The 21540-nt window shown below is 39.1% G+C and overlaps 1 protein-coding gene across 2 annotated transcripts in view; it reads right to left on the bottom strand.

Moving 5' to 3' along the window:
- Positions 1-21540, bottom strand: part of fras1 (Fraser extracellular matrix complex subunit 1) — a 259913-nt gene that overhangs the window by 182400 nt on the left and 55973 nt on the right. For both annotated transcript variants that reach the window (XM_028577114.1, XM_028577115.1), the window contains exon 3: positions 5056-5163. In XM_028577114.1, the coding sequence (XP_028432915.1) occupies positions 5056-5163 (108 nt within the window). The remainder of the gene's footprint in view (positions 1-5055; positions 5164-21540) is intronic.

Genomic DNA, 21540 nt, shown 5'->3' on the forward strand with positions numbered 1-21540 from the left:
ACCGAGGGTTTATATTGTAGTTTCCAGCTCCATAGATCATCTACAAGCACACATTTTAAGATTAAAAACTAGACCAACAGCTGAATTTTGACAGCCACTTTATGATAATAAATAATAAACACAAATAATCTAAGCCTCTGAATGTTTTCATATATTTAAGCTCTCTTTTTCCCCGAACTTTTCATCCCTTAGTCCCTCGAGCTGGTTTCTGTCTGCTGCCTCAAATTTAATTACCAAAATATGGCTGTAGTACAAGCATTTGATCCAATTTCAGATTGTATTGCTGCAAATAAAAAGAGATGGTTCAGGCTAAGGGAGAACATAGGGTTATTTATCACTGGACTGCTGCATTGTTACAGTAATAAGATTAAAGTTTTCTACTCTTGCAGTTGCTTTTACAAGAAAATAAAAAGTCCAGTGAAGAGTGAATTTGAGATTTACAAGCCACTTTTCTGTCTGATTATAAAATAATGTAAATGTGTATTTGTAGAACAGAGGTGACAAAGATATCATTTAGTTTTAAAAGGTAATTCTTTCATGAATTGAAGTTTCAGGTCAATTATCCATTCTGTTTTTTATGCAGTTTGTAAAACAATCTAATATTTTCTGATGCTGGAGACATTTCTGGTTTCGAACAAGCAAGGACATCATAGTTACATAGACATTATAGTTACATCTATAATATCTTTAAGCCATATATGTGCCTTTATTAGGACGTAGATTTTAAAAAAGCATTGCAAAATAAAATTGTGAAATTAAAACAGTGAAAAAAGGGAAGGAGAATAATATAATGATTGGATTATTGAATAGAAATCACACTGATGCAGCGTTCCCTCCATTTTTATTGTTATTTTATTTAAAAAGGTCAACAAAATGTAAACAAAAAACAAACCCCAGTGTGAATTTGAGCACTAATAATAACAAGTCGATCGAAAGAAAATTAGTAATCAAGAAGCTGAAGCTGCAGGTTGGCTGCTTGTTTTTGTCATATATGATTTTTGACTGTTGGTCAGACAAAACACGAAATTTAAGGACACTGGGGAGATGAGATGGGCATTATTCACTACTTTTTTACATTTCATAGACTTAACGATTAATCGAGAACATTCTCAGCAAATGAATTGATAATGATCATTGAAGCCCAAATTTCAATTTCAAATATTTGGGGGGAGAACCCAAAGATCCATGAATTCCTGCACTCAGTCAGAATGTGTTACTTAAAAAATGCTATTCGACAAAGATATGAGCTGGCCTATCCAGACATGTACACATCTGTAGTAGACGATTCACCCAGTGTTTTAAGATAGTTCTAGGATAAGGAAATGTAATTTTGTAGATACTGGAAGTGGATTTTAAAAGATAGAGACAGAGAGCTGATAAATCGCTATCCTAATGAATCCTTTTTTTAATTTTTTTTTTATCACAGTGTAGGTGACAAGGAGTCACATTTGAAGAGCTTTTTAAACCGAGGGAGCACACGGCTTGGTGAGCATGATGACTTATTTTTAATTAACATTGGATTGCTAGCCAGCAGAGTGGAATTCATTAGACATTGATTGTTGCTTTGGCTCAGTGTTGGGATTGGATTTGATGCCATCGCCGCAGGCGTTGAGGTTTAAATCACGCTGAAGAAGCAGCAAGGGGAGGAACAGCCGGATAGATGGAGTAAAAAAGAGCTTTGAAAATGTGTTCCTGTAAATTCAAGTGAGCCAAAGAAAGCTAGGCTGGAACTTATTAACTTATTAAAAGTCTCCAACCAGTTGTCATTGTGGCAAATTAAATAGGCAACTCACTCATTTCTGTAGTGAACTTCTGAATTACACCATGACAGTGGGTCTGCATTTTTAACAACATATAACAACCTTTTTCCATATGTTCCCACCAGCTTTTTGTCAGATTCCAAAAAGTTCTGAAAGTGTTTCTCAAAAGGTAGAGATGCTTTGGAAGACATCTTATTATTATTAGACTTTTAAACTCCTGTGTTGTCCATGTGCTTTAGTGGACACAGCTAACGTTTAGTTAAGTTATGTCAAGGGAGAACACAGGACAGACTTTTTGTTTTACTTACGTGAAAGCTTTTGTCCCAGCTTCTTCAATTTCTACACTGCTGCTCGCCATTATCCTCTTCATGTTATGTCACAGAGACAATGCGGTTTTAAACCATAAGATGTTTATGTTTGTTTGTTCTGTGCTGTTTGTGTAGCAGCTCTATTAAAGTGAGAAAGTAAGGGAAGGAAGTTAGTTATCTGCTGCGCTAGCAAATGAGCAATATTTGTATTTATGGCTAAATAGCCGTCAAATTGCTAAACCTCCACCTGAACTGTTAGCTAGCTAGTTAGCTTAGTTGCCTAACTAAAATTTACAGTAACGTTACGATACCAGAGCTGCCAACTCTCACGCATTGGCCGTGAGACACACGCATTTGATTGGTTTCACACGCCACACCCCCGATTTCTCACGCTGAAGTGTCATATATGTCATATATATGTCAATGGTGTCAACCCGGTCAAAAAAAAGAAAGAAGTGTCAAGGGTTCAACTGCAGCTTACAGCAGTCGCTCACGCCACGCCCCCTGCTCACGCCACGCCCCCGCTGGCACGCAACTTCCGACTTTCAGGGTTAGTTTACAAGACGCAGTTTGACCATGGATGTATCAGAGAATGTCTAATAAGGGGAGAACTTCCACTCTCGGGAAAATTCCGGGTTTGTACAATGGGGCTAATAGGGAGTGAGATAGGGAGTGAACAGGCTCTCCATAGACAGGCTCTGGATGTTTTAAAGCCCATGTTGCAGGTTAAAATTAAATCCATCATTAATTGATTTAGAAAAGGGTAGAAATAGGTACATAAAAATCCAGTGTTTAATGCTCAAAATTATGTCTCCTCACAAAATCTGGAAACAAAACCAATGCCATTTGGTTGCCAGGCCATGCAGCTGTAACTGGTCCAGATGTTTGTGCCAGCTCACCTTGGTGCATCTCTAAATGTAACTGTAAATAATACATTAAATGTTTCATAAAATGAAAAAATAGTCTTTCTTTTTCCAAAAGAATTACATTAAGTGGGGCACAGAGGACAAGGGCCAAACATTACTGGGCCTTGGCACAAAAAAAGTTTGAGAAAGGCTATAACACATGCACAAAATGAGCCATGCTGTGTCTTTTGTCTTGCTGTTGGTATTTTTCAGTCTAGTTTCTGCTGGACCTTTTGGTGGGGAGAGGCCTTGTTTGAAGAATGATTTTCGCTCACTGCCTAATCTAATGAGATTTGGTCTTTGGCCACCAGTCCCCTTGGTACCCAAAAAAATGGTTATTTCTATTTATTTAGTTTTAAAGGATTAGAATGTATGTAAATCAGTGGTTCTCAACGATTGGCTCTGGAAACTGGAGGTTGGTCGGAGTTGAAAGAGGAGACAAGGATGATATATACTGTATGTATATATTACTGATAAAATAATTACATTTCTTTTTTTTAAAAGTGTCCGGAATACCGCGAGCTGTCGGAAGTGTCTGGAATACAGTGAGCCTACATGTTAAGAGTAAAAAATTGACTCATACCAGGTTAGCTAAATTAATGTTAGCCTAAATGCCATTTAGTCATAGAAATAAAATGTGCATTTAGCTAGTACTGTATTAGGATAGCTAGCATCTCTAACTATTCATTGAAAGTACTGTAAGTCTAGATAGTTATCTGCTGCAATAGCAGTTGAGTAACGTTAACAATATTCATGCCTAGTTAAAAAGTTAAACCACCACCTACCTGCAAAATTAATTTCTATAACTTGAGCTAAAACCTATTTCTTACTTTTTTTACTGGTTAACTGAATAAATACAGTTTAGTTTCACTGTTAGCAAGCCTAGTTAGCTTAGTTGCCTTACTGACATTTAGGCTAAAAACGTAAGCTAGCCATTACAGACTAATTTATTACTAACACACTAACGGTGTTCTGTACACATGGATGTATTAAGAGCGTGGGGGGGGGGGGTATCCATTGATTTTTATGTCTTTTGGACCAATATTTTTCAAGAAAAATGGAAAACCTTGATGTTTGAATGTTCCGTTATTTTCTGAGGAGCTGTGGTCCACAACCTCAGAGAAACCTTTTTATTAAACGATAATACTGTACTTTATTAGTATTAAAACGTAATAAATGCAGAAAAATGTCCAAGTTGTGACTATTTATTTTATCAACAAATCCTGTGAAATGACCAAAACCAAAAATGTATTGATCCCACTAACAAGTATTATCTGTGCAGTCAGAGGTTTATATATTCCTCTGTGTCATAGGGCTGTGCAATTTATCAAAATTTAATCGTGATTATGATTTTGGCTCCCAACATTCACAAAAACAGAATAATCGAGAAAAACAATTATTTAGCTCATTACGTTTTGCAAGTAAACTCTTATTTTGTGTATTTGTATTTGTGTATTTTGAATTTTCAATAGGAAAAGTATTAAGGCAAATTTCACAGATGTATGTGTTTTTTTACTGTTGAGTTATTTAACTTTTCCCACTGTTTTTTAAGTTCAATAATTGCAACATCTTTCCAGAAGTTAACGAGTAATCGTATCAAATGATCGTGATTTCAATATTGACCGAAATAATCGTGATTAGGTTTTTTTTCCATAATCGAGCAGCCCTACTGTGCCATAGAGCTCCATTGTTGTCCAAAAACTATTAAAAACACATCAATGAGCCACACTGGGTGACATGTTCCTTCATTACCATGAACACGCTCACGGTTATTTAGACTCAATCCCACGTTCACCATCTGCTAATTAGTACACTGAATGTGTATTAATCAGGCTGCCGCCGAAAATAGTCCCTAACAAATGTACTATGGCTAACTGTTTAAGGAAATGACTGAGCCCTTTTTTATTTTACTAAAGTAAAAAAGAGGCACATCTTCTTTAAAGAAATATACATGCTCAAAGGAACCAGCTTTATCCTTTACAAACACTGATTTCTTGTTTCCCTTGGTAAGAATTGCCTACGGTTTTCAATCCCAAAATAAAAAGCACCCAAACTTCTCCTGTTAAACGTAAAGTGTCTTACCCTCTGGAAGTCACACTGTGGGTTGGGGCAGATAGTGGGCCTGCAAATGGCCACGTCGCTGTAGCAGGTACACTCCTGACACGACTGCGGTCTCCATGAGGTGTTGTTCTGTCAATACAAAACAAAAAAACAGACATGAAACACTACCACGGGCAGACCCGATTCATGACTGTAAAAATAAATTAAATCAAAAAGATCACTCCCTCCATTATCATATCCTAACACATCCACATGTCATGTTAATGTTTACAGCTGGTGCAAATGACAATAAACGTGTAGGTCCCTTTATGCATATTAATGTGACTGATAAAAATGGTTTTTTTTTCTCACTAGCAGATTTGCAGGTACAGTAAAGTGCAGCTTGAGTCTCCCTGCATTTTGATTTACAGCCTCTGCTGTCTAACTTCCTAAAGTGAATTTTCTCCTGACCACTGTTGACACAAAACAAATGCCAGACTTTTTAAAAACCACTGTACAATATGCAGTATATAGATAGAACAGACACATGAAATGAAGAAACAATAGATTTATATTAATCAGTGTAATATTCAGGGCAATCAGAACTGCTTCCATGCATTGCAGCAGTTTGTGTTATAGGCTCCGTGAGGTCCATGATAGCTGAGTAAGGTTTTCCTGCTCTAGTTTACAAAATCTGAGCACCACCATAAGAAAATCATTTCACACTTTGAACTCTAATCATCAGGTTGTAAAACATTGAAGTATTTCTGATGCAGGTGGAGTGAAACTGCTTCGGTGTTGATTAAAAGCCTTGAGCATCATGGCCAACTACACAATGAGATAGGGCAAAAAAGGAGAAAGGCTGGAGATCACTTCTGCCAGTTGTTGGCCACACCCTTTAGCATGCCAGGTATATGTCAATTGCTCATAAAACAGGGCTGACAATGTATTATGGCTAGCTTAAAGCCAAAATTAAATCAATATTCCAGCCTGCATATGCTCAGATATATCATCTTACAGTACATAAATCCGATTTAGACGGATGATTGATTACCCACTCATGACGGAATATCCACGGGCAGCTGTGCTTATTGAGTAGACATGTCATGGCGGTGGGGTGGGGGGGTGTTAAATGCAGAGACTAAAGCAGACATTTTAATGGGCAGGAAACTTTAGCCTTAGGTAACAACCAGACCACTAATAGTACCATACGTTGTATGCTAACACAAGAGGATATACATACACAGTAGTAGGCATTACATCGTGGCTGGATCTATGTTCTGTGATCTATGGTTGTGCAACCAGTAGCTCAACTTGCTATTCTTGCAGGTATACATTACATGTAAAGGAAACATTGAATATAATAAAAAATAATAAATCATGCACAACCATCTTGGTAAACAATCTTTAAAATTAACAGAAAATATAATTCAAGTGTAAACCTTTTAAATGCAGCAACAAATTAGTCAAAATGTTTAACAAGAATTCCAGTATATAATGTATAGTATATAAACATAGATTTGTATTGGATACTGTAGATCTGCCCTATTGTCACTGATACCATACCTGATACAGATATTTCAGTCAGTATCGCCCAATATCAAGCCTGTCTGATTGTCTGACTGCTTATGTTTCTTTTCCCAGATCTTAGCTCTGAACAGAGAGCCAAACTTAATTCTTAAAGCAACTCTGGTAATTAAGTTACGGTAAATGAGAAAGTCATGCTGTAAGCATGCAGTAAAATGTGGGAGTAGCTGTAGGTCATGTTGAAAGACACAGACAAAAAGGAGAACAACACAGAATGAAAATTTAATCAGGGAAAGAAGCCAGCTGAGGAGAAAGCACTGAAGAGAGCATATGTGAGTTGATATGTTCCCTGTAATGTGGATTGAGCTATTTATGTGCATGTGTGTTTAAATGTAAGCCTGTGGGAGTGCATCTCTGCACAGCTGTAGCCAGATGTTTAATGCATTTTATGTAAGGTCATGGGCAATCTCTGCTGGCAATATTCATATTCCAGTTCAGGGAGGAGGAGGAGGAGCGACCTTCAAAAGTACCGAGAATGTGGGAGTCAACCGGGCGCTGCAGTTTTCCCAAGTAGGCTTTTGTCCTCTTGAGACAGAAACTGTTCAACACACACAATCTGAGATGAACAATGCTGACAAGGACTCAACTGTCAAACAAAATAAGTTGCTGCATAAACAGGTCATGCAGAAGATGCAAAATAATGTTTTTAGCTCTTGACATTTCCTTTAAAGTGCCCATATTATGCTCATTTTCAGGTTCATAATTGTATTTAGAGGTTGTACCAGAATATGTTTACATAGTTTCATTTAATGAATAATTGTTGTACTGCACATTGCTGCAGCTCCTCTTTTCACCCTGCGTGTGGTGCTCTCTGTTTTAGCTACAGAGTGCGACATCTCACTTCTGTTCCATCTTTGTTTGGAGTCGCACAAGCGCAGTAGCTAGGTAAGGACTACTAGCCAGTCAGAAGCAGAGTATGAGGGCGTGCCATGCTAGCAGCTAGGCGAGCATTCTAACGTGTGTTACAAAGTGACGCACGTTGGTCTCTGAAGTAAAGGCTGGACTACAGTAGAGCTGTTTGGAGCAGTTTGTGAACAGTTTTCTGTTGGAGATGGTAAGTCCCTTTGGGGTAGACTTTGGGCTTTTTCACTTTATAAACCTATAACATGCACAAAAAAGAAAAATAATACAATAAAGAAAAAGGGCAAAAAGCATAATATGAGCACTTTAATATTTCACCCTAAGTTAACAGAAAAAAAAGTTTGTACATTTTGAAGCTGTCATGTCTCCATAGGATTAACTATATTTCAAATCATGAAGACATGTCTTTTGACTTGTTTTTATAGCTGCACCATTAAAATATAGAAAAACAATTCTTACTGTATAATTTAAAACATTTCTAAATAAAGATGCGAGCTAAAATTTACAACATGACATCATGACTTTGCGTAAACATACACACCATTTTCCTAAAGCCAAATGGCATGTAATCTGTACGCATTTTGAGCCATCCACGTGTATGTCTACGCTGTATACAGTGGATATAAACATACACGCCACGTGGCAACGCTAAAATGCCGATTACGCATCTTGATAACACGCAGTAACGGCATACGAATTGGTGTGTCATAAATACGCCACTTTATGAGATCAATCTGAAATTTAGAAGGTTTTGGGCCTTATCCCATATGCTGCAATCAAGAGGGAATCCAAGAGGGTTCCTGGAGGAACTCCTCAAAGAGGTGGTATTAAAGAAAACGAAAGTTGTGAATCTAGTTTTATTGAAGGCCTTCGTGAACTGTTTCGCCAACTTTTTTTTACATGGTAATATTTAATGTAGTATGAATTATTGCCACATACTACAACATTGCTGGCTGGATTACTGGGGGCCTACCAGGCGCAGTCCCAGGGGCTCTGATTAACAAAATGTTTCTGAAACATCAACAACTATCACAAAGAGACGCTAAATGACCCTAAACATACACAAAACGTCTTAAAACGACACAAAATGACTACAAAGAGACACAAGAGAAGACAATGCAGTGAAAGTTTACTTTGCATTATATCTGAACAAACATTGATGTGTCTCCTGCAAACATTTAACACACGAGTTCTTCACTCTGCCTTTCTGTCTCTGTAGTTATTCAATGGTAAAAAACAATATGTTCAAATACAAGAAAAAAGCAATCCAGATGAAATACAAAATCAGATTCACTGCAACGGGTACTTAGAGTTGTACCCCTCCATGCATTCGCACTATTACAGAAAGGGGAACTGTCCCTCAGGTAATGGCTTCTGACTGCAAAGAGCAATTCACAGGATACAGTGAGATCAGTTTGTCACACTGAGTAAACCAATCCCTCTCAGTATCTGTTTGCATTAAAAGAAAAATTGCCAGAGATACTTGCCCCTGGCCTTTTCCAAACTTTAAAGTGTCTTCTTTAGTTTACTGTGATATCCTGAACATAATCATTTCAGCATGGATCCACCGGACCAACCAATCTCACTACAAGTCAGTGACGCTCTCCAAAGTAGGGACAATCTTCTCTTCATAAGATAGCTTTCTAACAGATTGCCCCTACGAGGGGAAAGAGGTTCAAAGCAAACGTATAAATGGAAAAACCTTCTGACTGGACCAGAACAGTAGAACTTCAGGCTACTCAATAATTATTTTCTTTTGAAAAGTGGTTGAGTACAAAACTTTATCACAAATCTATTTAAGTGAATGCAAGAAGATTGAGTTTAGAAAGTTAAAAAAGTCAAGCAAATGAAAAAGCTATTAAAGTACAGGAAAAGGAACATGTACTCAATAAATATGATATAATACATAAAACTGTACTGCGTTTACACAACTTAATAAAAGCTCCTGCACTCAAATTCTTTTTTTAAACAGACATAGAGGCTTTTGCTATTTTTCACAGATTTGAGAAAACTAATCATATCACAAATAATGCATTTTCAGAACATTTCAGACTTATACATTTAAAAGTTAATTTATCTGCTTTATGTGTATGCCACCTCAGTCATTGGTTATTAGTTAGTCATTACAGAGCCATTCTTGGCAAAACTCCTATCTTCTCTTTAAACTTGACATATGTGTTTGTATGTGTTTTGCCTGTTATTAATTTCCGTTGCTATTTCTTGTACAAAATAGATCATTGATCTAAATGGAACTAACCTGGTTAAATAAAGATTAAATGAAAAAAAGAAATTCACCAGTGATCAGAAAGAGGTCTTAAAGATACAAAATAAAATTCAAATCTGCCCTAAATGTAACTGCCCCTTTGATATGTGTGCAAGTGTATGTGCTGCGTTGAATAAAGTAGGTGTGTGACTGTGCTTAGGTGGTGGGAGTGTCATATGATAATAATACATTGTATGTGTGTATTTGTTGTTTGTAAACCCAGATCTTCATGTGTAACATTTGAATTGCTTTAACATAAATTGGGTAAAAAGGTCACTTATAGGGTTAATAATAAGTCTGTGTGCATGAAGGTATGCCTCAGAAATAAGTTTCCCCTTATGGCTATGTGGCTGCCATTCATGTCACTAGGTCTTAATAACGGGGGGTAAAATTAGCACAGCAGCTAGCTGACTTCAGCTCTGACTGGACTGAGCGCCACGGCTCAGAGGGCAAGTCCATGTCAGCCGAGGTCCCAAGAGGATCGAGGAGCTTGTGCTCAATTCCAAATCAACGTCCTGTTTGCCTCCCAAACAGACAACGAGCGGAATGGGATTGACCCCAGGTTCACTGTAAACAGGGACCTCTTAAAGCGGAGCAAACCTGAACTTGCTATTACCTGACCTTCCAACCTGTCAAGTCTGGGCCAGGGGAGCTTTCACAGCAGACAGCAGTGAGAGTGGTAGCGGCAATTCCTCCCCTCCTCCCAATGAGATTGTCCCCTACAGGGACCCATACCTGGGATTTCTTGATTAAATGTCTAAGGACTTGAGGGCTTATTTCACCCCCCCCTGGAGAAAGATATCTGCCTCAGATTTGATTTAGGGCTGAACCAGCTCAGCCAACTCGGCTGCACGTCTCCAATTCCGTGATGAAAAAAATAGATCCATAACTTTCAAACAGAATACATTCTAGAGGCAATTATACAGGGCAGATATGAGTTTGAGGTTTGCACTGTGGACCTTTGGCTGGTAGGTTGTTGAATTATGTAGATAGGACAGGTGAATAAAATAATTTTAAGTCATTTTTGTTTTATATAAGGGATTACCAAAATGCATAATGCATTAGAAAATAAGCTTTTTTCTAGATGGGGAATGGCTCCTTTCTCCACACACATATGACATGTAAGTGATAAAACAGTAAGACACTGTGCAGCTAAAAATCACTGCAGAGCAGCACTTGAAATAGGGTGCCTTGTGGAGTCAGGTATCATGTCTATAGAATAGTCTATATGAATGACCTTTGGGGTATTAAAAACATGTATTATGGCTGCAACTAATGATTTTTTTTATTATCAATTAATCATTTAGTCTGTTAAATGTCAAAATATTTAATATATATAATAATTACTGGAATTGTTGGGTCTTCATAAATCATAGTGTGGTCTAGACCTACTCTATCTGTAAAGTGTCCTGAGATAACTCTTGTTATGATTTGATACTATATATAAAATTACAAGGTCTTCAAATTGCTAACAGTCCACAACCTAAACATTTTCATTTTACGAATTATATAAAATACTTAACAGCAGCAAGTCCTCACATATAAGAAACTTGAACTAGCTAGTATTTAGAATTTTTGTTAAATAAAAAGGATCAATGGAACATGTTTTTTTTCTCCCAGTTTTTGTTTCATTTTCTCAGCATCAGAGTTCTGAGTTTAACCACTTGAATGCCAATTTTAGGTCTATCATGCACTTGATTCCTAATGTTGAAAATGCAATTTGAAAGCAGTTTTTAAATGAAGTTGGCTGTACTGTATCTGCCACATTGGATTGGACATATGTTAAACAAACAAATAAAACAAAAAAGCCCATGTGACTAAAAAGCTAACAATTATATCCATCACTGATTAATCCGGCAATTATTTCCTGGATTTATTGATACATTTTGTCTATAAAACCGTGAAAAATGTGGCCATTATATTTAGCTGGAGCCCAAGGTGATGTCTTCCAATCGCCTGTTTTGTCCTACCAACAGTCCAAACCCCAAAGATATTCAGTTTACTGTCATATATGACAAAAAGCATCAAATTCTCAAATATCAAAAAAATTATAAAAAATTAAATAACACTGTGGACTCAGTGGGTAGAGCAGGCGCACATATACGGAGAGGTTTATGCCTTGATGCAGAGGTCCAGGGTTCGAATCCGACCTGTGACGATTTCCTTCAGGTCTTCCCCCTCTCTCTCCCCTTTCTCACCTAGCTTTCCTATCAAATAAAAGGTGGAAAATCCCAAAAAAATCATCTTTAAAAAAATAATAATAATAATAATAACACGCTCAGTTGATTAATGAACTCATCGATTAAAAGGTGTTTAGCTCCACTAAAAAATACTGTTTTGAGATGTTATTTCTGACCTCTCATCATGCTAACCTAAAAGGGAGAAGTGAGAAGTGTGTCTTCCTGAATGAGTCAGAGTCAATAGTTTAAGTAGATTCAATTAAAATCCAATAAAGAACAAAAGGCAGAGTCAACCATTGACAGAGCTCAGTTCTTTGGAGCTGTCAGCTAAACTCGTCGGACTTTCCCATTCAAGACGGAACGGGAAGGGTGAAGAAAGGCAGCCTGCCAGGCTAGCAAAAAGTAATTGGGCTATAATTGGATAGAAACGAAAGGTTTTACTGAGGCAAATTCAATCTGGGGACGTGATGGCTTACAGCAGTCAAGCAACTCTGCTGCCGACTGAGACGCTGCGAAAACACTTGAGCTTCTCCTCGAGGGAAGCCTGGTTCTGTCAACACAGCTTTATATTACCAGCTGATCAACCTGATCACACCGGGGCCCCAAATCTGTGTGTACAACATATAACTGGGTCAGAATTCAATAATGCAATACCTCGTAATAGCAGAGTAAGTAGACCCCACATCAATATCATTATGCACTAACAGCAAAGAAAGAACGATATTTTGTTTAACAATAGGCTACCTTGTTTCTCTGACAACAAAAAAAGTCTGTCTCGCAAATCATGTTCAAGCTGGGCGATATGGAGAAAATCAAATATCACAATGTTTTTGACCAAATACATCGATGTGGCGATATTGTAGGGTTGACTTGTGGTACTTTCACAAAATATTTACACAATGAGATTTTTGATAAATAATCACCAGTAATGTGGGTTTAATGCTGCATACATTTGATCTCCATACCAATTATTTAGGGAATTATGCATGAAGAAAAAGAAACTTGATTAACTTTAACTTTAATATTAAACTGTGCGTGCAGCCTGATATATCTGCTAAGTTTTGTTTAAGAAGTGCTTGTTTTATGCATTAGAACGCACCAGATTGGCTCCCTTTCGTCACATATGCATCTGCATCTGCAAATTAAGTTTTTTTTTTGTTTGTTTCATAAAAAAGTACTCCCAGCAACAACCTTATATTTTTTGAGGGTTTGTGAATTGTAGGACACTTATTATATTGTCCCTTATTAAGTATAGATGAGGCAGGTTGAAGGAAAGTGGTAAAACAAGGTATATTTTAACATTTTATCACAAAATACATCCGGTATTGTTTTAAACGTCACAGATGAATAATGTTTAATGAGTTTGAGGACGTTTTTTCTTTAACACATGTGGTGTTCAGTGTTCAGTGTGTTCCGTCTAAAATTGTATACACATTGTGCCATGTGAATTTATTTAAACTGCAAATGAAAGATACATAGCTATTGTTTCAGATTAAGCCTGGTGTTGGATTGAAGCTGCAGATGTTTGGAGCAGAAAGAAAAAAACCTTTTCTGCTTAAGTTGTACTGAAAGCACAACTTACTGGTTACTAAACATTCCTGCTACGCCCTGCAGTGCCCTGCTATGCCATGAACTACTACAACTATTATTTCTAGTCATAGTTCCATTATCTTTACTGTGATTATTATTGACATTGTTCACCACACCCCCAACTAGCACTGTCAGACACCGCCTACCAAGAGCCTGGGTCTGTCCCAGGTTTCTCCCTAAAAGGAAGTTTTTCCTCGCCACTAAATGCTTTCTCTTGGGGGAATTACTGGAATTGTTGGGTCTTTGTTAATTATAGAGTGTGGTCTAGACTTACTCTATCTGTAAAGTGTCTTGAGATAACTCGTTATGATTTGATACTATAAATAAAATGTAATTGAAAATTGAAAAAAAGTTGTCAGAACAACCTGTTTAGAAGATGCTTGAGGACAGTAAGCTGTTTGATGTTTTCTTGATAACAAAAACTTGCCTTGAGAAACTAATCTGAGCAACACACACACACACACACACACACACACACACACACACACACACACACACACACACACACACACACACACACACAGAGAAAGTGCTGCACAACTTCCCATTCCTCCTCTCTCTCCCCTTTCATGTATTCAGCTGTCCTGTCAAGTAAACACCTAAAAAATGCCCAAAATAATAATAATAATAAAAAAGCAGAAACAACTTGTAACTTCAAACAGCCCGTCGACTCTTTCTCATTATCACTGCCTCCTCTCAAGCTGCCTCCTCATCATTTGGGATCTACAGTAGAAGCACGAGGAGTGTTAACATTACCGTTTTTAGGGGGCAGCAGCTGTGTCGCTCCTGTTTTGCCGAATAACTCGCTCCTGAGATGAATTCAAAATGTATTCATTTGCTGCCATTTAATTGATTTACTACACAACTTCCTTCAATGCCGGCCAAATGATTATATGCTAATTTCTTGCGAGGCAAGCTGTGAAAACAAGCAAAGTTATAGCACTGCCCAATTGAAGGACGCCTAAAACTGTCACAGGCTCTGCCAAAAAGCCTGATTTAATCAAAGCTTTGGCAAATATTCAAAGCAGCCATAAAGAGTAAGGAGATGACTCTGGTTCCTCAATGGTCTAATTATGAATTGCCATGGCTGTTCTGTGTGTTATCCATCATCTGACCACCAACACAAGCTATTTAGCAGCTGAGTAATCTGCATGTAAAGCAGGAGACTGTGTGCTCTACCACATTGTTAGCATGGTTATGCTAATAGCCACACATATTCATCTGGGGGAAAGGCTTGAGTTTAAAAAGTTGTGACTTAGCTCATTGATTCAACTCCCCCCAGTACCTCCAGTCCAATTAAAGGACCTGCTGGTAAGACATGACAAATGACTGGCTGATCACTGGCCTCCCAGAGCCCATTAATCTAGCTGTCTGCCCTCGCTCTGCCATAGCTGCTATCACTCCTGCAGCCAAATATCAGCATCAAGCAAGTAATGGGTTCTGGATCGTCAAGCAGATGGCCTGAAAGAGTCCGGGTCCACCACAAACAGAGAGATTAGCACTGGAGCCACAGGGAGAGAGTGATGATGAGGAAATAGAAAACATTGGTTTGTGAGTTGCCACATCAATAGATTTTCGGAATGCGTCAGTGGTGTAAGTAAACAGATGATTAGATGCAATAGAAACACATGGTTGATAGGAGAAAACTGAGTCCTATCAAACCACTTTTGCATGATGGCGTGCTGCAGAAGGGACCAAATGAAAATAACTTTGGCCCGTTCTGCTTGGATTATTCCAGACTGCAGTAACAGTCGCTGACCCATTTAGGGAGGTCAAGAATAGAAACGCATATTCACAGCGCACAGTCTGTTAATATTTCTGAACATTCAAGACACCAAAGCAGAAAAAAAAAACATGTTAAAGAAAAGCCAGCCACCGAGGGATGCAGTTTTAGATCAATCATAAATAGAAAGAGTAATGGCTGACAGAAGATGGTTTATGACAAGGCCAGTTGTGATAGGCTTTTTTCCTGTGCAGCTCTGTGACGACGAACACACAATCAAAAGGATTTTGCTCAATAACTCACCTCCTCTGTCTTCTTTCTTTATTAGTTGTAATGAAAGTTTGTGCTGCACTTTAGATTTAGTCTGATTTAGAAGTTTCAACATTGGAAACTATTTTCTGTGACTCGAAAAAACAATCTCTTGGGGATTTAGTGTGAGAAGAGCCCCAAAGGAGAGAGGGGACAAAAATGATAGTGACAAAGAAGCAGGTGAACAGAAAGTGAGGAGCTTCATTCCTTTGAAGATGGCCTTTTGACTCCGTCATTATCCAGTAAACATGTGTCCTCACATCTGACAGAACTCAACTGCATCGATCAAAACGATTTCATGTCCAATTTGCTTCTGTTGTGTTGCTCCTGCCAGCCCACAGCGTTCGGCCGGCTGCAGACACAACACCGTCCCTCCAGCTCATATTTCAGCACCAAACATCTCGGCAAGCAACAGTCTGCAGCGCTGAGAAAAGAACAACAGCTTTTAGGCTAACAAAACAAAAGGTAAATAATTCATATTATGTAGATAACTATGTGAGCAAGCCTTTGAAGTCACTTTTAGCCAACGTATATTCCTGAACACGCGCAAGGCGATGCACTAAAGACGGCTCGCAGTTCAGGGATTCACCTGCAGCTCTCACTCGGCCCTCACAATCGTGCACATTAGCGTGGTTTTCAATAATGCATCGATAGCAGCCCTCCATCTCTGCAGCTACAGTGTAACCAGGGATTTGAGGCTGAGCAAGTTTCTAAATCACATGCAGAAAATGCAACTTGAGTTAAAAGATTAACGAGTCATTTCTGACCCATTTTGATGTCTCTGATTTCTTGCGAGGAGCTTATGAATCTGTAACCAAATTTTAATGTGTAGCAGCTGTGAGCCGAGCTGGAGCCCCGCGCTGCAACACAACCGCTACCCTGTTCTAAGAAATACCAGCTGGATAATGTTTCATGAAACTGCTCCTGTAACTTCAGAGCCATCAGACAGAAGAAAAGGGGAAAGGTCAGAGGATGTCCTGTTGGCAGGATTATTGGCTAGCTGTCAAGCTTACATGCATACTGGTCGTTGGCTGAGTTATGTCGCACACTCCCAGCCAACGTTTAACTTTAAACACAGGCTGCACTAATAAGCTACAGTTACCTGTAAACTGTTAAGCCAGTACCATTAGCTTGGTGTGCCATTGTTCTTTTCTCTCTTTGTAAGGGAGAGAACATCATGAAAACTCTGTGCTAAAGGTCAATGTTGAGTATCTTTCATAATTTTTTAAGCGTCAAACATGATTGTGACACATTAAACCTTTTGATTAAGTCCAATGCTCATTTTTTTTCCATCTTTTAGATGTGAAATGCAATCATGAGATCAGCAAGCATGACGACACAGATTTACGTAAAGATGAATAAGAAACTGTTAGCTTCAACATTAACTAAGTTGTCTTGTTACCTTGTCTTAAAGTGTGGAGAGGGTCAACAATTTTAGCACTTGTAATGTAATGCATGTGTTAACAATCCAATTGTGTTTTTATACAACTGAGTCATGTTAAAATTGATATGGAAATGTTAAAAAGCTCTCAGTAGGCAGAGTGTCAAAGTGGATTTTACGGAAAAAATGTTTAAAGTCAAAACTGTCATTAGGAGCTGGACCTGTCGTGAAAAGACACATTGATTTCAATACTGTCATCATCTAGCCTCCATTAGAGGAGCAGCATGTCACGGTACGTCCACATTGGCCTAAACATTTAGCTGTTATGATTGCCGCTTGCTGTCGCCACAGAGAGTTGAACTCAACAGGCAGGTTTTTTTTTTGCATGAATCTAGTGCTTAGTATTATTTCAAGAGAGCACACTCTGGATCACGTAGAGCTATAAATGTATCTGTATGCATTTTTTAAATAAAAATATCCCATAACACTATCATTTGCCTAAAAGAGAAACTGTGTTTGAAATTGTCGCTCTGGTTTCTACTTTGGCCCCACCCTAATTTATGATGTCAGATGGCCTTCTAGATCTACTCTGACATCACCCTGATGTACAAAAGAATGGGAGTATGACCTGAGGATGTCCTACCTACCCTCCATATTGTGTAGTGGACTGAACAGACTGAAACTGTGCGTGTAACTGCTTTTTAAGTGCTCTGTTTAGACAAAATATTGTCTCTATAGCTAGACACCAGTCTGCTCCTTCTACCTCCTGGCAGAGGTTGTAAACGTAACAAAACTTTCCTTTCAGGGTGTAAAAGTGTGGCGGTAGTTTAGTGAGGAGCAAAAAAATTCCAAAGCAGCTACGTACGTACACCTGCTCCTTGGAATATGATGCAGCAAGTTCAAGAAGCAGCAGATGATAAAAAACTAAAACCCTCGTAAAAGAAGTCCGGGAAGTTTGCACATCACTCTTTATGGGTGTAAAACCACTAGACAGACCACACACACACACACACACACACACACACACACACACACACACACACACACACACACACACACACACACACACACACACACACACAGACACACACACAGAGTATTGATTACCAAAGGGGCAGTTCCCTAACAGCTTTAGCAGCCAAAGGGAATCTGACACAGGAAACAAGGCATACTGCTGTCTGAATGAGAAGAGCAGCAGCTGTGTGTCTGTGTGTGTGTGTGTGTGTGTGTGTGTGTGTTTGTTTGTGTGTGTGACACCATCTAGTTAAGCACCAGAGCACCAGGCCCTCTACCACTCTGAGCTACACAACAAAAATAACATATGCCATTTAGTATAAGTGTGTGAGTGTAAAGAGCAGGAAAAGGCAATTAGAGCACAGTTAAGCTGAGGGTGGCAAACTGCAAACACACATTGCAAATGCACTAGGTAACACACACACACACACACACACACACACACACACACACACACACACACACACACACACACACACACACACACACACACACACACACACACACACACGCCGATTTATGTTTTCCTCTGTGGGTGCTCACACGCGCACACCCTTTAAAAAATAAAAGTAGTAAAAACATTTTTGGATTTCAGAACCTTAGGAAATGGACAGCGGCCGAAACAAACACACACGTCTATTAACTCGATAATAAAGCTGTAAAGTAGGCTTTCAACTCACGACAGCGCCACTTCTCACAAATACAGATAGGATTGGAGATGAAAAGATTAACTGGCATGTAACCGCGAGCAGCTTCGTGGGAAATTAAGAATCAATGCCACCGACATAACCAATCACACTATGACAGACGCTCCACTTAGCACCAACTGCAATGTTTAATTTGTAAAAATGAACTGCCATTTTGGCACACGTGGGTGCGCAGTATTTTCCGTGGGTGCTCGAGCTCCGGAGCACCCACGGTATCGGCGCCTATGCCTTGCCTGTCGATTTGGAAACTGTTGCCCGTGAGTTTTGTTTGTGCTCCAAATAAAACTTTTGAAATTCTTCTTGTCGTGCATTGTGGGTCCACTGCCTCTGTGAGCGTGATAGCAGGTCAGTAAACTCACACAGAGATAAAAGTACACTCTCTCTGTCATCCTTTGGTTTTTCCCTTTCCTGGACATCTTGATCTACTGGCTATCACTGGCTCTATCTATCCAGATGGACACAATCTAGTAATAGTCTCCTCCATGTTGGACTCTCTGGCTGACCGCCCCCTCGAGGTCAGCACTGTCTGTCAGTTTAAAGTTGAACTTGACCCAACATAAAGTGAATACCCTGAATATGGCAATTCAATTGAAATCACCATGACATTTAGCTTTTTTAAATGCTGGTCTGTATGGGCTTACTGTGCTAACCAATTGTATTACCGTTAACAGTAACAAAACCACTTCCAGTAAAGGCTTCAGAAGCCGGCTCCTGTCTTCAAGTGGGTTTAGTTGGCTATAGCTGAGCATCTACACCTATGACCTACACACATTTCCGTAGGAAAATGTTCTCATTCATATTTTTATATGAATTAAATTACCTTACTACAGAGCAGCTGGTAAAAACCGGCATGATGGGAGTTAGAGCTAAAGAGTTACTGTGGTGAAAAAGAGAGACAGGGCAAGAGTCTTCACAGGAAACCACTAAGAGGATTAACTACACATGCTCGGCATTACCACATTACATACATTTCACTTTTCAAACCACTGAACAAACTGCACTGTGTGTGTGTGTGTGTGTGTGTGTGTGTGTGTGTGTGTGTGTGTGTGTGTTAACCATTTCAAGTATATTACACCCAATAAAATCTAGACACACACTCATACACCCTGGTCTTCCTCCTTTCAGTGCGCTTTTAAGCTTTTAATGTCTTGATCTGGATATGTGGAGTATAGCTACTGTTAAAGAAGCTAAATGGGCTAAAGTGTGTGTGTGTGTGTGTGTGTGTGTGTGTGTGTGTGTGTGTGTGTGTGTGTGTGTGTGTGTGTGTGTGTGTGCGTGCGTTCTGTATAATCCAAACTCCATTCTCCCTGCTCTATAATTAGGTTTGTTCTCAGCAGCTCAGACCCAGGCTGTATCTTTCTTTTGGGAAGGTTTTGTCCACATTTTTATTTCGAGAGTCGTAGCACAAACACAAACCCTGTCTGCCTCGCACACACACAAACACACACACACACACACACACACACACACACACACACACTCTCCAAACAGCCCGTGCACCCCCACTGACAAGATCCTTCTACAACACGAGATGTTACAAGCACCAAGCTGTGTAGTGGTGTAGTGTAGTGTGTATGGTATTAACAGGAGTGCTGTGTGTGTGTGTGTGTGTGTGTGTGTGTGTGTGTGTGTGTGTGTGTGTGTGTGTGTGTGTGTGTGTGAAGGCTTTTTGCCCCCCAGAGTGACTGATAATCCAAGTATGTTATCCAAACCCACAAACACAATACACACTTGTTTTTAGATGCACTTTCAGGAAGTTGCAATCTAGAGAGAACAGATTTTTTCTGTTTAGACTGTACTCTTTATTAAAAAGCCGCTCCCTAAAATACAGAATGCAGCATCCCAACATCTCTTTTAATCAATCAATCAATCTTGAGGCCTTTTTTCCCAGATTTTCATTTTCCAATCTTATTTCTTTCGTCTTATCGGTCATCTCATTTTTCTTTTGGATGGCTTGTTTCTTCTTTAGGAAAGACTCTTTTGGCTTCTTTGAATCAGCGGAACAAGTTGCATTTGTTATTTCCATTTCCAATCGGCAGCATTTGCATATGTAAATAAACTGAAACAAAGACCTAAAGCTATAGTTAGAAAGCATGCATGTAGTTCCCTGCACCTTTCCTAAATTATAGCTGCAGACAGATATTTATTTGAACCATATGGTTTTATTAAGCATAATAACTTTAATGACTGAGAATAGTCTTCTTCTGAAACTTGTCTTGTCATATCTGTCAGGCTTTACTTGATTTCCTAAAGCATTAGCGTGAAGGCAATAAAACATGTGACTGAGCGCTGGATACATGGTCTTGTGTTTCAATGTTTTGACATTCACTCCCTTGATTTTGCAGTTAATTTAATATACAGCCATATGCACCGATATCTAGCTGTCAGAATAACGATCTGAGGGATGAATGGATTTATTAGTGTGTGATGACATAAAAGTCATGGAGCACATGTGTTATCTCCCCCCTCAGGCGGCGCAAAGGTGCAGCTGCTCTTCTGCGAGAAACACAGTGAAAAAGTAGGTCCTCTGCAGCTTTGCTCCCAGACGTTGTGCTGCCAGCCTTTCAAGTCACAGACCTGGCTCCAAAAGTCTTTACAGAGGGAAGCCAGCCACCAAACTGTGCAGTGTTGAATGACTTTAGATGAGAAACAAGAGCCAAGAAGTAGTCAGCCATGTACCCTCTCTCCCCCCAGTGGGCACAGTGTTGGGGTAATTATTTGGCAGAAGACATCGTGAAACAGATCTGACAGCTGCAATTATGATGAGGACGAGGCATGACTGCTGTGCCGGCCCAGTAATTTCTGTAGCGTTACAGGCCGTTACGCCACCATAGATTCGGGTGGAGAGGGATCAGGTCGAGGGTGAGTTTGAGTCCAGTTGATTGATGATGCTGATCTGTGATCGCAAGGGA

Source organism: Perca flavescens, chromosome 5, assembly GCF_004354835.1.
Source record: "Perca flavescens isolate YP-PL-M2 chromosome 5, PFLA_1.0, whole genome shotgun sequence".
Lineage (NCBI taxonomy): Eukaryota > Metazoa > Chordata > Actinopteri > Perciformes > Percidae > Perca > Perca flavescens.